This window comes from Symphalangus syndactylus, chromosome 3, assembly GCF_028878055.3.
Source record: "Symphalangus syndactylus isolate Jambi chromosome 3, NHGRI_mSymSyn1-v2.1_pri, whole genome shotgun sequence".
NCBI classification, from domain to species: domain Eukaryota; kingdom Metazoa; phylum Chordata; class Mammalia; order Primates; family Hylobatidae; genus Symphalangus; species Symphalangus syndactylus.
In genome coordinates this window covers 24477214-24494560 of record NC_072425.2, presented here as the reverse complement: position 1 = coordinate 24494560, position 17347 = coordinate 24477214, and the positions used below count along the sequence as shown (strand labels likewise).

At 42.2% G+C, this 17347-nt stretch overlaps 1 protein-coding gene across 12 annotated transcripts in view; it reads right to left on the bottom strand.

Moving 5' to 3' along the window:
- Positions 1 to 17347, bottom strand: part of CDK5RAP2 (CDK5 regulatory subunit associated protein 2) — a 191903-nt gene that overhangs the window by 57781 nt on the left and 116775 nt on the right. For 8 of the 12 annotated variants that reach the window (XM_055271298.2, XM_055271295.2, XM_055271301.2 and 5 more), the window contains 4 exons: positions 15982 to 16119; positions 8729 to 8824; positions 6638 to 6810; positions 1660 to 2077 (listed from right to left, as the gene is read on the bottom strand). In XM_055271298.2, coding sequence (XP_055127273.1) covers positions 1660 to 2077; positions 6638 to 6810; positions 8729 to 8824; positions 15982 to 16119 — 825 coding nt within the window. The remainder of the gene's footprint in view (positions 1 to 1659; positions 2078 to 6637; positions 6811 to 8728; positions 8825 to 15981; positions 16120 to 17347) is intronic. The other 4 variants (XM_055271299.2, XM_055271300.2, XM_063636050.1 and 1 more) reach the window with 2 other exon arrangements.

Below are 17347 nucleotides of genomic sequence, written 5' to 3'. Positions count from 1 at the left end.
TACCTACCAAATTCATACTCTTAAGAATATTAAATGAGATTATATATATATTACATATAATACATATATAATATATATATACACACACAGAGGAAGAGAGTATCTAGCACAATCCCCAATAGATACTAAAAATAATAATAAACAAATACGGTTTCCTACCTTTTGAAGACATAGCAAGAAGATTAATTTCAAACTAAAAAAAATACATGTTTTAATATATTTGGGGAAATTAAGTCCATTCAATTCTCCAGTTTTCCTGAACACTGGGTAACATCTCTCACACAATGAAAAATTCAAACAAAAAACCAAACAAACAAAAGACATCTAGATTTCCTGATATACAGGTACAAATTGAAGGAGCTGGGGCAGATGACAGCATTTCTATTCTAGCCAAACTGCACAAATTTGCATTTCTAGTACCGTTAATATAATGGCAGTCTCTCTCTCTCTCTCTCTCTCTCTCTCTCTCTCTCTCTGGCTCTTTGGTCTCTACTGATATCTTTAGAAAACCCTTTTCTAGAAATTACAGTTTTGGTGCATAATTTAAAACAATCAAAAGCAATTTTGCTAATGATATATCTAACTCTCTTTTGTATGCACAAAAGCAGTAATTTAGTGGTCAGAAAATAAACTTAATTCTCCATTCTGATGCTATAAAGCAGTGTGTACAGTTGATTTCTCAAATACAAAACACCCATCAGAAACAAGAATATCAACAGCCTTCACCGAACCACATTAGAAACACGACCTATTTCCTTCTCTCCCAGAACACATCTCCCTTCTATGGGGATTCTTGGCCGTGAGGGGGTCAAGCCGTGACCTCAAGAGGATTTTCATAAGGGTCCAATCAAACATTGCCAAAAGAATCTGGTTTTAACAATCTGGCATATTTGATAGGATGTGCAGGGCTTAAAGACAGTATCTAAGCTGAAGGAAAATCTACATGCAAACATTCACTCAACAAACCCAGGTTGGAAGGTAGCCTGATCCAGGGAAAGGGTGTGGCTGTGCAGTCAGGTACAGTGGGAGTCCCAGCTCAGCCCCCTAACCACTGGTTAACAACAGGAACATGGGGTACGGCTTCCAGATCTTTCATGAGTGTTGTCAGGATAAAACAATATAGACAAAGCCCTCAGAATAATACCTCTCCTACACAAAGTCTGCACAAGATACAACCTAGGTTCTCATCCCTACCCCTAAAGTCAGGTTATAACAATTTGACTGCAACTTGCAAAAGCAAATGTTCATCAATACAATGAAAACTGTATAAATTTTGGGACATCTCCACAATGCAGCCTTATGTAGCCATTATAAGGAAAGATGTTCCTCATAACATGAAAGAGACAGCTACAGACAGATGTATAAACAAGACCTCACATGTGTTTTTTCTAAGGAAAACACATAAATGTCACAATATATAGATAAATTAGATAGGGCTGAGATGGAGGAAGAGAGACAGAGGGAGTGAAGGGAAGGAGAGGCAGGGGAAGGTCAGTGAGGACACGCAGCTCTGGGTGGAGGCCAGGGTAAGTGCAAGCAGAGGGAGACACTGGACATTCTCGTCATATAAATGGGAAAGAAGTGGTGAGATTAAAGGTGATTTTCAAAGTTTTTTGTATGGATAAAGTAAGTACATAATTATTACATGGAAAAACTTACTCTGTTGGTCCCTCCAGGGAGGGAAAGGAGGGCAGCCTGCCACCCAGGCACCCCGTGCAGGTTCTCTGGCCGATGCTCTGTGCTGAGTGCATTCTTGATCGGTTTCTCTCCCCAAGCCTCTCTCGTTGCTTCGTGCTTGAATCTGAGCAGGTCGCCCTCTGTGGCCACAGTCTGCACTGAGGCATCTTTCAGGCCTACCTTGGGCACTTCACCTGCCTTTACTAGCTGGGCCTCACAAGACAACTTCAGTTCATCATGTGGCTTGGAAAATGAGTTGGTTTGGACAAAACGTACAAGTTCACCTTTTTGCTTAGGTGTCTTCTCAGTTTTACCATCAAGGTGTTCTCCAGAAACTTCCTGCTCTGTCAAGAATAGTTGTCCCAGAAGCAGTTCCTGCACCACTTTCAGAAGGTCTGGCCTGTTTTTCCAAAAGGGAAGGAAGTGGGAGAACCAAGCTTTCTGCTAGGCCTTGTCCCCTAGCCAGTATCCCAAGTTATCCCCACCTACTGTTGCCCAGATTCCATCAAAACTAAATATAATGTGTACCCACAACGTGCCAGGACCCACATCCAGTATTTTATCCTGTGTAACCTCACGGCACCCAAACAAGGCAGGTAACTACCATGTCATTTCATGGATAAGAAGAGTAGAATTAATTTGACACAAGGTACACAGCAAGTGAGTGGGCCACATGAATATGTGAATGCAGGCTGGGCCCAGGTAGAAACAAACAGGATTATAAAGTGTCCATGACAATTGCAGGGTCCTCCCTGACTCTACCCCGCCAGCCAACCTCCTGGCCCTGGCCCCATTTCTACATCCAGGGGCAAGTATGGCTTTAGATGAATCTGGCCAACCTGGCTGGTCCATCGATGACCTAATCCATCTTGGTGCACAACGGGTGCTTAATAAAGAGGTGTTAATGAAGGGCTATTTGTATACGGGCATAGTAGAAAGTGTATTGGCTTTGAAGATGGATACAAATCCCTTCATATTCTAACTCCGCAATTCTCTGCAAAGAAGATAAGTATTCCTCCACAAGACAGCTATGAGGATTAAAAGAGATAGTGTATAGGCAGCATTTGCTTTTCATGTCCCTTGCCACATACGCTTGGCCCACCTCTGACTTCAGCTGCTGCTGTGTGGACAGTTCCCATAGACATAGGCCCACCTCAAACACCCTCTACATCTCTGCTGCCTTGGGGCTTTTTCCAAAGCTCTATGAACAAGCCAGTAAAGCAGTGTGGAAGTGTGAAACCGTTTCCATTTCTGGGGAAACTCTCAACCAGTGAGAGAAGACAGCTGTTGGGTAAATGTCCCAGTCTCCCATCCTTCAGATGGACCACACAGGCATAGTATATACAGTCCCTCAGAGAGTCCCAGCAGTAACCGGATCATTACTGCACCCTTACTGGCTTTGCTTTCATTCCTGTCTTACTCTCCCTGAGCCCTCATTCCTGCTCCCTGATGTCAAATCCCAAGTAAGTCCCTTACACTCTAATCCGTATCTCAGGCTCTGCTTTCCAGGGAGGCAAAACTAAGCCAGCATGTAAAACACCTGGAATGGTGCTCGGGTGGAATAACTCAAGAAGAGTCCCTTGTGTGTTTCTTGTGCTGGGCACTGCAATGGGCACTGGGGATACAAAACTGTCCCAGGAGGACATGGACCGGTTTTAGAGAAACATATGTAAACAAACTATGAGGGTTACAGGGCAACCATCCCAGAGTGCCCCAGACTGAGGGTGGCAGGGAGAACGACGGCAGAGGGTTTCTAACATCAATGAGAGGCAAGCCTCAAGGAGGGGAAATGGAACAGTCTAAGCATGGAAAACAACATGAACAGAGTCAAGCAGCGAAGAAAGGGTGAGGCTGGAAAGATGGGCAAGGAAGAAACAAAGAGTCCTATACAACACGTTAAAAAAAAAAAAAAAAGGAAGACCACTGAAAGGCCCTGCAATGGACTGGGCCGGTCACACACGTGCTTCAGAAAGGTGACTCCAGGCTGGGCATCGTGGTTCACGCCTATAATCCTAGCACTTTGGGAGGCCAGGGCAGGCAGATAGCTTGAGCTCACGAATTCGAGACCAGCCTGGGCAACATAGTGAAACCCTATCTCTACAAAAAAAATACAAAAAATTAGCCAGGGATGATGGCATGTGCCTGTAGTCCCAGCTACTCAGGAGGCGGAGGTGGGAGGATGGCTTGAACCCAGGAGGCTGCAGTGAACTGAGATCGCACCACTGCACTCCAGCCTGGGCAATAGAGCCAAATCTTGTGTCAAAAAAATAAAAAAAAAATCAAGAAAGGTGACTCTGGCTGCTGCTGCATAGAGAATGGACGGAGAGGCCTCACACACAAGGAGCTCCCCCATGTTGGTCTAATCACAAGAGGAATAACTGCAAAATATGCATACCTAAAAAATAGTGTAAGGTACACTATAGGGCTCAAAATCAAGACAAAAGTATCCAAAGATCAGAAACGGGAGAAAACTCAGAGCTGTAAGAAGACGGCTATTAAAAAGACAACTTAACAAATGAGAGAATTCACAATTGAGGAAACAGAAACAATAAAGCAATCTGAAGGATATTTTTAAGTAAGTATGTTTAAATCATCTAAAAAATAAAGGGAAAAAAATTCATAAGAGGGAGTTATGAAACTGGGACAGAAAATTATGGGAAAACAAATGGGGGAAGTGGAGAGACCAGCTGGAAAGCTGTTGCTAACTCCCGTGAGAAAGAAAATGCAGGTCTGGGTGAGGTGGTGGCAGTCATCAGAGAGAAGGGGACAGAAGGTCCTCATTGGTGTTAGTTCTTTTTTCTTCTCACTTCAGTTTCTACTACCTGCTCTATTTCTAGAAACCTTGTGAAAGAGTCAGGCTGTACTCTACAACTCCTTTAACATACTCCGACCTTCCCTTCCTCCGATCTTTGCTGCCACTGGCAATGACAGGCACGCCTGTGTGCCTTTCCCACTGAGCCCTCTGAAGGGAGGGAGAAGACCCTCTGCATATCCAGATTTCTATTACCTAGATGGGGGCAGAGTCAACTCCATTTAAATAGCTATAGCACACCAAAATGGGGTTAACAACAAAATTTAAACGTACGGTACATTTTTCACCTCTAATGTGAAATTATCTAGACAACAGAAACAATCTCAAACTATAGTAAACCCAGACTTTTAAAATATTTCTGGCATTTCAAGCTTCAGGAGATGTTAAACTAAATTTTCCTTTCTTCCGCCTCTTTAACGTAGATAAAAAATAATGACAATTGTTATTTGGCTAGCCAAAGGAGGACCATTACTCACCACCAAACAACACAATAAAACCGAGGAAAAATACTTTACAAATGGATAGTAAAAGGTGGTGAAACAGGCCATTATAATATACTAAAGTGGTGGTGCTATTAAATAAAATATTTCAAGTGTTATTTTGCTAGAAATCTGAACAGCAAATTCATTAAGCTATCACTGTAAGCAGAACCTTTTCTATGGTTCAGTACAAGAGACTTCTCAGAGCCCAGATATCGTTTATATCCCCTTCCTGGGCATCTGTGCCATGAAGAAGGTATAAGGGGAGAGGAACTCACATTTCCTAAGCACTTACCATATGCCAAATCCTCTAAATACACTGAATCCTCACAATAAGACTGTGAGATGGGGATTTTTTAAAAGCCCATTTTACAGATGAAGAAATGGGCTCATAAAGGTTCAGGATCCCCCAACCAAGTGTCAGAGCAAAGATGAGACTCCAGACCTTTCTGACTCCCAACTATCAGTTGGGGCTGAAATGCTTCCGTTGCCAGAGAGGAGCATTCCCCCTGACCGCCCAATTCACCACGCTCCTACCACAGCCCACTGCACTCTCCCTGGTTCACATCACCCAAGTACATTCCCACATGGCCCTCAGACAAAAAGTGTCTTTTAACTCTGAAGTAAAATTTGGGACCCTGATGTTTAGGAAATCCTCCATTTCTCAAGCACCAACTACTACAGTCACATAACTACTTCTGATAATAAGCCAGAATTGCCACTGAGTATGTCTTCCAAGAAGACTCAAGCTAGAAAAATAGATGTCAGGGATTGGGGAGGAGTTAGCCTTGCTGAGCTCACAAAAACAGAATGCTTCAATCCTGGTTTTTAGCTGAGGAAATGCCCGTAAGGCTTAGTCCATCAATGATACAAGAAATACTAGGGTTCCTGGCTCTTGTCAAGAGTCATGGGCAATCATTACTGCTCCACTTCTCTATCTATTCGGGAGGAGAAGTGAAAGCTGTTATTGAACACGCACCACACCACATGCCAGCCATTTTTCTTAAACGATTTTTTCCTTACTCCCCACAGCAACCCTAAGAAGTAATCAGAGAAATTGAGGCACTGAAAGATAAAACCACAGCTCTTCTTGGTTCCAAAGCCCAAGCAGCTGTTATGGACGGACTAGGAAGAATATGAAAGGGGGAAAAATCACTCCTAAAGGATTAATTGAAAAAATACAAATGTACTGAATGTTTCTCCTTTTTTGTTTTAAGGAAAACAACCTGTAGTATCTCCTCACATAGGAATGGCTCCCAACAGACATAATGAGAAGAGAACTTTAATTCAAGCTCAACAAAAACAGCAGAATCACAACTACAATGGTATTTTTTAAGCTGTTGTCGAAACTGGAAGAGATTTCGGTAGGGCTGATTCCTCTCGCTGACAGCAAGGAAGCCCTTTCTGGGGCTCCCAGGAATAATTCTCAAAGAAAGCTTTCTTTCTCCTCTTTATAATGGGCTTACATGAGGCTTTGCTGATGTCCCCTCACAGCCACTAGCATGCAGCCTAATTACTTAATTGCAAGACTGGCAAGATTCCTTCCAAGCCATTTCAGGAGCTCTCTCAGGTAAATTACACAGCACTATCATCTAAACCCATTTAGCAAAATGAGTTTGTTCTCCCCTAGAACTAGAGAAACAAAGGAATGTCTGGGCCCCATGTATACCTGGATTCCAGTAACAATATGGCCTTCTCATTCAACAAAGGGGCAAGCAGGTTTATGAACGCGCCTTCTTCTAGGCAGTCAGGTGCGTGGGCCCCATCACAGCCTGAAATCTTAGACTCCGTGTGCCTTAAGTATCCATTTTTGCAGCCTCCTTTGGAAAAGTCTTTCATAATCTGCAAATAAAAGTATTTGCTCAAATAATGGAATAAGGAGGAAGGGAAAGGGATGTGTGGAGAGAGGATGGAGATACAGGGTAAGTGAGTAAGTGCAAAGAAGCCAGACACACTGAGCCAGAGAGAAACAGAAAAGGGGGAGGAGAAGGAGGAAGAGAGAGAGACACAGGCACGCAGGTGCACACATACTCACTTTAGCGCAGGGAGATGTTCTAGAAAGAGGATAGAGATGTTTACAGCACTTCTCCTCACCCGTTCCTCACCTATAAAATGGGGGTAGTAATGGTACCTCCCGAGGTGGTTAGGAGAATGAAATGAGACCACCTCAGGTGACATGTCTTACTCACTACAGGTGCACACTGGAAATGTGTTCTCCCACCCCTACGGCCCACTCCTTGAAAGTTCTTCCTAAGAAGAGTATGGAACCCATGTCATGATTTGAGTGCTTATTATATTCTTCTTGCAACGTATCCTCCTTATTATATATCAGAAAGCTGACTTACTCTTTTCAGACACATATTGTTTAACATGGCTTTGATCTTTCTCATTAGGAAGGTAGAGAGTTCCTAATTCCCACGGAGATGTTATTTACGGATCCATCTTCTTGGGTCACTGAGGGTCCCAGAGGAGTGGTACCAAAGATACATCTAGTTAAAGCCTGTACTGGGCATGTCTTTGAGGTGCTGCAATTAGCATTCTTTCTCCCCTATTCAAAGCTGTAAATTTCTTCTACCAGTCTATAAATAATTCCTCTTGACTTCATTACTGCTGGTGATATACACACTAGCCATCACCCCCATCTCTCCACACTGGTGAAATGATTAAGATTTTTCAATGGAAGACAAGACCTACACAAATGAGTTGTTATTTATAGGGTCTTCTTTGCCACCAATCTAGTTATTAAATCCAATAAGCAACCTCCAAAGAAGGAAACGTCTAGAATAATAAAAACAATAATTATTATTTACTGAGCACTTATTACATGCCTTTCTATTTAAATATCATAATCCTAAAAGGAAGTATTACTATCCTCATTGACAAGGAAACTCAGGCTTAGAGGTTAAGGTTACAGAGATAGTAGTGCCAAAGCTAAGACTTCGAAGGAGGTTGATCTGGTTGCAAAGACCCCACTTTTAATTACCTTGCTTTCTAAAACTATCTACATTTTAAGATCTCCCATTTGTGACTCCACAAACTTGAACACCCTGAAGGCCAAAAATGCCAAATCTGTAGCATCTTACCCCAACCACATCCCAGTCTCTAGGGTTCTTTCAACCTTGGACACTGCTTGGAGTCTCCTACTTATTTTATGAGTTAGAGGGTTGGAGACTGCTTGCTCCAAATGTTCAGTATCAATGTGATTGGAAGAGTGCTCTACGTGTACGGGGTTGAGATTCTCACAATGCCCAAATGACAGTAACGTGGGTTCCAGATGAGGAGATTGCAGACAGCCCCTAGGAAGGGGAGCTAAGTTCCATCAGTAGGTCTTTACACCTCAACCAAATGATCTGGTAGTTCACACAGTCCAGAAACAAGGGTTCTTATCCCAACTCTATCACTGACTTGCTCTGTGCCCCAAATAAATCATCAGTCCTCAAAGCCTTCAGTTTCTAATTCATAAAATGGATTGGATTAGATCACTAAAGATTTGTCCAAGTCAAACATCCAATGCCTGTTATTCTACTATAACAAGCCTATTTTTATTTGCATAAGTTTTCATGTTTCATGACTGGCTCTGTCACCCAGTTTGTAATTTATAAGAGGAAAGAGACCTAGTCTTTGCTTTCCACTGGCACATGAAAGGTATACGATACAGGCAGAATGAACAGAAAACCCACTGGACTCATTCCAGACTCGAAGACTGATTTGGACATAGAGTGGAGTAGATGAAATAAGGAGTTAACTGCAAGGTTCTTACCTCATTACTCTGCTGCAAATGCTGGTCACTCAGGAAATTATTCTCGTCATCCTCTCCAATTTTGATCGTGTCCTCGTCCTCCTTGCTAGCCAGAAGCTACGTGGAGCATGGAATGAAGTGAAAATGCAACCCAAAAAAGTATGCAGCATGAATATGTATGAATAAGTCAGTGATGTCTTTTTTTTTAATGCAAAACAAAAGGCAAACAAAAAAAGAGGAAGAAACAAATGCCAAAGCCATGAAATAAAAATTAACCAAAGTTAGAGTTGCTAGTTGTGGCGAATCACACACAGCTGCCCGGATCAAGCATAATTTAAGGACAAATTCCCCAAGAAAATAACTAAAGGCATTTCCCCTTGCCCTTGTATGGCCCTTCCTGAGCTGCCGTAAATTAAATATGCTGTCTGTTATGCCACTGCCTCTCCTGCCTTTACTAAATTCACTTTCAGATTATATAAAAGTAACAAAATTTTGGAAAATAGCTATTGATGGAATTGAAAATATCAAACAGCAAAAAAGTAATAAATGAAATTTATGGTGTGCCCAATTTATGCATCACTTCTATTTAGCACAAGGCATAAACCTCTTCTTGTTGGACTGTCACACATCTGAGATGGACAGTCCTGGCAACACTGTCATTTTGCTGACAGAAAGTCCTCATCTCTAATGAGAAGAGTATCACGCTTGCCTGACAATAACTTTATGCTTTTGGAAATGAAGGACAGTTATTTATAAAGACTGCATAAATCCCTAATGCTTCAAAGAAGTGTAAATCCCAAAGCTTCTGAGTTCTACAAAATGGACGGTACAAAGTTCTCAAGAAAGCCAATTCTCAGCTCTCCAGAAAAGCAAAAATTCTAGTCATGGGGCACCTGAATTAACCAAATTAAAAATGAGAGAAAAGGTGGCCAGCCACTCCCGGATAAGGAATCAATCAAAGCTATGTCAAAATTATACCAAACCTTATCTCACCAATAAAAGAGTCTGGCCAGGTGCAGTGGCTCACACCTGCAATCCTAGCACTTTGGGAGCCCTAGGCAGGCAGATTGCTTGAGCCCAGCAGTTCAAGACCAGTCAGGGCAACAGAGTGAGACACTTGTCTCTACAAAAAATACAAAAATCCACCAGGTGTGGTGGCACATGCCTGTAGTCCCAGCTACTCGGGAGACTGAGGCAGGAGGATCACCTGAGCCCAGGGAGGTCGAGGCTGCAGGGAGCCATGATCACACCACTGCACTCCAGCCTAGGCAACAGAGTAAGACCCTGTCTCGAAAACAAAAACAAAAGAGTCTGCACCGAAGGTGCTGACAGCACTGAGTATTGGGTCATTTGTTGGGCGTGTTGTACATGTGAGATACCTACGTTTCTAGCTCAAATTTTATTTCTGAATCCCTACATTTAGTCAATTATCCCCATAGTTCTCCAGCCCAACTCTCTGTTTTTCCTTTCGAGGAAAAACCTTGTTTTGGAAGAAAAACAAAACAAAGGCAACTGAGTTCAGTTTTTATAGAAACTTCCTGGGGTCAGAACATGTTCAATCTAACCATATCCAAATCTGCAATCAGGATCAAACAGAAGTGATGATCAAAAACCACATCCTACTATACTATCAAGCATGAAACAGACTAGACATGCAAAAATATACCTACTGAGGCATAAAAGTCTATAAATATGGGTAAGGAACCCTCTTTCTCTTTTGGCTTCTTCCCTCATTACCATAACATTCTCAAGTGATAAACACTAACTGGAACTATCAAACTTGTTGGTGGGAATATAAAATGTTTGGAAAAAGTATTGGCAATTTCTTATAAAACGAGTAACCCTATGACTTAGGAATTCTACTCATAGGTACTCATCAAATCTAAAAAAAAAAAAGTATGTCCCAACACAGAATTGCACATGAATGCTCATATCACCTTTTACCCAAGTGTCCATTAATAGCAGAATGAATAAACAATTGTAATACATTCATGCAATGGAATACTACTTGGCAATAAAAAGGAACAAACTTAATGCACTAACAACATGGATGAATCTCAAAAACAATGCTGAGTAAAAGAATATATACAAAAGAGAATATACTGTATGACTCCATTTATATGAAGGTCTAGGCAAAATTAACTCATAGTGGGACAAAATCAGAAGAGCAGCTGGGGTGGGACTGGTTTTGGACAACAGAGGACATGCAGGCTCTTGATAGGGGTTTGCCTTACACAGGCACATACACTTGTAAAACTTAGTGAACGCAGGCTTACAATTTCTATAGTTCATTTAACTATAAGCATTTATTGAAGATATGCATACTGAAGTACTTAGGGGGAAGTATACTGATGTTTGCAGTTTCAATTAAAATTTATTAGAAAGATGAGACAGAGTGATGATGGGCAGGTGGGAAATGTGAATAGAACCTAGGTGGTGAGTATATGAGTATTCACTGTGTCTGAATTTTTTCATAATAAAATATTAGGTGAAAGTCTTTCCCATCTTTTAAAAAACAAAACAAAACAGGGCCAGGCATGGTAGCTCACGCCTGTAATCCCAGCACTTTGGGAGGCTGAGGTGGGCAGTTCACAAGGTCAGGAGATCGAGACCATCCTGGCTAACATGGTGAAACCCCATCTCTACTAAAAATTAAAAAAATTAGCTGGGCATGGTGGTGGGCGCCTGTAGTCCCAGCTACTCGGGAAGCTGAGACAGGAGACTGGCATGAACCCAGGAGGCAGAGCTTGCAGTGAGCCGAGATCGTGCCACTGCACTCCAGCCTCGGCGACAGAGCGAGACTCCATCTCAAAAAAACAAAACAAAACAACACAACAACAACAACAAAAGTCTCCCTCTGATTCCCCAACAGCTCTGGCCACTCAGTATTCTCTGCCTCTCTCCAAGCTTCTGCAAGGGGTCTGCTCTCACCTTCTGCAATGTGGCTTTTACTGCCCAGGAGAGGTCCCCAAAGACCTTGTTGTACTAATGAAAGATGAAATCCACATGGGGTTAGGAAGGAGGCATGGAGAAGCTCCTCCCAGACTCCTGAGGATCTGAGAAGGGTTTCCCCTAAGTTTAGCTGAGCAAAGAAAGTATCATTAACACATCATTCCAAGTTGAAATACGAAAAGCGTCAAAGCTATTCTGCATTTCCAGAACCACAACCATGCCAATGCCTGATACAGTTAAATAAAAATTAACTTTCATTTCTCTTTACCTCTGCTGACTTGGTCAAGATTAAAAGTAAACTCTCAGTTTCCAGGAATGGTCAAGAAATTAAATGTTATGGACATAGAGAAATGTATTTCATGCTACATGCTACTTACCCATTTCAAAGATACAGAACTAACATGTCAGAAAGAACTGAGTCACTATACCTGGCTCGGCTTCCAGCCCTACCACCACTAAAGAAGCAACCTCCAAACCTCTAAGTGTCAACTGGCTCTATCCTCATTTCATCACTTCTCATCACTTCTCTATCCCCTGCAAGCTGGTTTCTGTCCCCCTCACTCTAATGAAACCGCTCAGGTCATGGGACTCACAGGAAGTTCTCAGTACTTTTTTCTTTCTTGCTTCTCAGAGTGTTCGACACTATGAAACACTCCCTCCTTGAAACCCCACGCTGTTACTCTGCACTCTACTGCCTCTCCCCCTGCCTCTTGAGCTATTCTTTCTTCATCTGCTTGGTAGCTCCCCTTTCTCCTCCAGGGAGAACTTCCCTTAATCCCCAAAGTGAGGGCTGGGCACCTGTCTACAACTCCCTTGAGACTCTGCATTCACTCCATCACAGCCCTCACCACACTCTGCCACAATTGCCCCTCTGCTTCTCTGGATTACATCCTAGATAGGGCGGGGACATGTATGTGCTCATAGTTTTAACATCAATGCCTGACGCTCAGTAACACTGCTGAACAAATAAACAAATGAATAAAGACTTTTTTCAAAACGAGACCTAGAAACAAGTCGTTTTCAGGATTACCTCTGGTCTTGCTACTCAAAGTGTATTCCTTAGGGCAGCAGAAGCATCATCACCCAAATTTGTTAGAAATACAGCCTCTCAGGCCCCATTCCGGGCTTACTGGACAAGAATCTGCATTTAACAAGACTCTCAGGAAATTTACGTGCACATTAAACTTCAGAAGCACTGCCCTATGGTGTTGCTAAACAATTCTACACAGAGTCAGAAGAGGGTTATAGTCCCATCTCCGCCACTAACTTACCAAAAAAAAATAAAATAGCTGTTTTACTGAGTGCCTACCATATGCCAGAACTGTGCCAAGGGCTTTATAAATCATGTAAAACTCATAATAACGTATGAAGTCAAACTGTTAGAAAGTTCCTCCTTTTAATGAACTTAAATCTGCTCTGACAAACCAGGTTTGTTGTTACTATTAACAGAATATTTAACAAGCACCTTCTACTTCTGAGAATCATTTTTGTTCTTTAGAGTCACATAAGATCTATTTCTTGTCAACATGACAGCCCTACAAATATCTGAGTTCAATTAAATTATGCCCCTTTGTCCAGTTTTCCTCTCTACGTCAAAAAAAGTTAGTTTTCTAACCATTCTTAATAATGACGATATAAGTAAATAATAATAGTAACTAACCCTTTCGAGCCTTTGCAGTGTGCCAGGACCTGTGCTACATGCTTTCTTTACACAGAGCCTACACTCAGAGGGCAGGTCCACAAGCTACACAGTTCCTGGCTTTCTATGCTCACCGTCCTGACTACACTCTGCTGAAATCACTCCTCTACATCGATTTTCAACCTAATTCTCTTATAATGCATGAAAAACCAGCAAACAAATATGAGAAAATAGATGCAACCTCTTTAGAGATTTTTTTAAATGCACACAGCAACAACAGGATACCTGTTCTCAGTGTTTTGTTTGTTTGGTGGTGTCTATGTGAACTACCAACAGGCAGGAACTGAGCACCATGGTACCCAGCTGATGACGCTCTACACCAGGGCCAGCATCTTAGAAAGAAATCTGACAAACTCTATCAGGCCCTTCAAACTACTTACAGTCTTTTACACATTAAAAGTTGTTGGGGGGAGGGGGAAAATAAATAAATAAATGAAAATAAATTTTATGCCTATTGCATATTTCTATCTGTCCTTTGGCCTACTAATGACACATATCTGGGAATCAACTCTAAGGAAAAAAAAACCTCTAAGCACAGAAAAAGATTTGTGTCCAAAGACATTCATTAGGAAATTAAAAATGGCAAATCACTAGAAATAACCTACATGTCCAACAGTAGTGAGGCAGTTAAGTTTCAGCACATTCATAAGATGGAATGAGATGCTATAACATAATGGCAATTAGCAAGAACAGGAGACAAAGCTGCATTCCAGGAGAGATGTGTGCATCCACATGTTCATACACACAAATACAGAAGGAACACTTCCAAATGTTAATTAACTGTGTGCTTGTTTTAAAGTGACAGAATTAGGGGTAATTTATTCTGTTTTCCAAATGTTGGGGTAATGCTATGGGTTAATTAAATATTGGAGAAAAATACTGAATTTTAAAAATAAAAATATATTTGCTTTTCCCCCCTCCTTTTCTGATTTATAGGCTCCTATAGAACAGGAATCATACCCAGACCTCACTTTGCAAGTCATGCTGCTTGGGAAATGCTGTGGACAATATATGCATTTCTGGTTTGTTTCTGCTTTGTTTCTCACCAAAGGAGAACCACGCGTACTCCCAGAGAACCGCAGGCTCCGCTCTTTCCCATCTCACCCTCATCCTAACTCCATCTACTCCCTCAGCCCAAGATTACAATGAGCACATCACCTTTCCCATCCCATTCTGGGGGATGACGGGGAGCTGTGCTATAAAGAACAAGGCTATTCATGGGGAACATCAGATAGAAGTACAATATGATAAAAGACTCAACAAATCTGAGTAGGCTGATATTGAGATCTTAGGGTGGGAAAAGGAAAAAGCCTTTTTCTCCAAAGGACATATGGGACATTTAACAGATTTTTTTTAAAGGACAAATGAACAAACAAAACACGCCATTTGTGTCTCAATGAAGTTGGTGAAGAATGCTGCCTTGGAGGAAGCAAATCAGACTTGTTTCTCCCTAAATGGATTGCAGATATTCTTGGTTTTCAAAATTATCTAGAGTCCTGGAGGCTAAGATCAATAATGTTCCCTCTCACAAAGAAAGAAGATGGCCAGAGTGCAGCATAAATACTTGTGAGCATTTCCCACTTTCAAGGTAGGGGGAGACAGCTTAAGGCTGACAAATCTTTCCCAAGAAATGACGTTGCAATGAATGTGAGTTCTCCATTTACCTGGCACTCCAGGTAGAGCAGAAGACAACCCCAACCAGGAAGATTCCAGTTTCATATGTGAGGGCCCCAAGTACAAAAAGGCCCTACTACTGCACTTCATGGGAGAGCAGTTCTGGTCTTCCGAAACAATGATAACACGCACATGAAGCAAGGTGCTTCCTACCTGAGAGTCAGGCCAAGGTAGGGAATGAAGAGGGAATCAACATCACAACTTCAGGGTCCTCCCATTGTGCAGCCCAGGTCCCAAACAGAGAAAATCAGAGCCAACAAATCACAAAGATCAGCACTGAGACCCAGAAGTCATCAAGGTGAATAAGGCTTCTTTCCTCTTTTTCCCGGGTGGGTCGTGTGTATGTCAGTTTTTCAATGTTAATGTATTCATTAAGGCTGCATCCACACTACTCAAATTATCTGGGTGGTTTGGAAACTCTCCAGATCCCTCTGAGACCACAGCGCTCATTCAGATGTGTGCCATCTGCAGCACAGGTCCCAGGGCTAGACCAGAGTCAAAGCATCACAGTATATCGAATGTGTCCGTGGAGACATGACTCGAACCTGAGGAAGCCTGTGGACAGAACTGCCAGCCTAGTGGGGCTCTCAATACCCAGTCCACAACAAAGGAAATTTCAGTTAGAGACCTCCCCAAGAACAGATGCAGTCTTGAAAAACCTTTCGAGTTGTTATACATACATACATATATATAAACATATGGTTTGTATACATACATACATATATATGAATATATGGTTTTGATGGGTTTTTTTGAGACAGGGTCTCGCTCTATCCCCCAGGCTGGAGTGTAGTGGTGTAATCACAGCTCACTGCAGCCTCAACCTCCTGGGCCCAAGTGATCCTCCCACCTCAGCCTCCCAAAGTGCCAGATTACAGGCGTGAGCCACCATACCAAGCCGATTGTTATGTTTTTGTAATCAGCACATGACAACAAAAATGTTTCTTACCTCTGTTTGTTCTGTAGATGCAAGTCTATCTGGAAACGCATTTCCCTGGAAACTCATGCAGGAGAGATCAAAAATGGTTTTCTTCAGGTGCTGGTTGTCTGTATACAGCTCCTTCACTAGCTGTATGAGGTCACTGACCTAGGAGGTAAGAACAGGGAAAGGGCTGTCTACCCAGCAAGAGACTTCAGCTTCCCGGGGCCACAGCCCCAGACAGCCCTATTAAGCGACTCTTTGGCACCACAGTTACGGGGAATCAGGCTGATTCTAGCCCTCAGGATACCCTGCACACAGTGACAAAAACACTGGCTTTAACATCTGGCCTACCAGTATTTTAATTCCAGAGCCATCACTTTAAGGCAAAAAGATCCTGGGCAAACTACACAATCTAAGCCCCAGTTTCCTCATCTGTAGCGCTACTATGAGAACTGAACGGGATTGTGGTCACAGTGCACTAAGGTCCCTGGCATGGTCTAAGTGCCCAGTCAATGACAGCTAATACTATTTCTCTCTCGCACTTGAGACCCTCTGGAGGAAAAGTCTCCCAAGGCTAAAGTTTCTGAAACTGTATCAGAGTCTTACTTTTCACTAGTGACCTCCTCCTTTGTACACCTATCTGGCAATACCAGTAATATTAACAGTTGTCAATTATGAAGCAATTTACAGCTACTAAAATACTCCTACAAGCTTTAGTCTATCACTCCTTGCAAAAATCCTGAGGAGGTGAATAGACTAGTGTGTCTATCTCCACTTTACAATGAGGACATGAAATACAAAGAAATTTAACTGTCCAAAGTCCCACAGCTGGGGTGTCTGGAGAACTAAATGAGATAGAACAATGGCCAAAGTGCCTAACCACGTGTGAAAGAGCAGCTGCCTCTACACAGGCAGAGTTAGACCTGGGTCTTGAGAAGCCAGACACAGAAGGAACGAGCAGACACCACCTTGGTTTCCTGCAGGCTTCAAATCCCAATGGCCAGTAATTTTTCAAGGCTTCTTGATGGAAGCAATTATTGGTTCTTCAAATAACATGGAAATTCCCACCCTGAGTATACACAGTAGACATCCAATATATCAAAATATGAACAAAAATGGGATCTAATCCTCAAGGAGGTTCTAGTAGGAAGAATAAGATATTCTGATTTACTAAGTGCCAACCAAGTGAACTACCTCCTGGCCTTACCACAGCCCTAGTAGGCACTAGCAGCAGCTATTATCATCTCTATTTTCTTCATCTTTAAAAACAGCTGCCTCCATACTCCTTGCCCTATTCCTCCCAAAATACCCAAATTTTTATTCTCCTTGCTATTTCTTTGTTCTGTGCCTTAAACAGGCTGTTTTCTCTTTCTCTGCTGAGAAAGTGGAGACC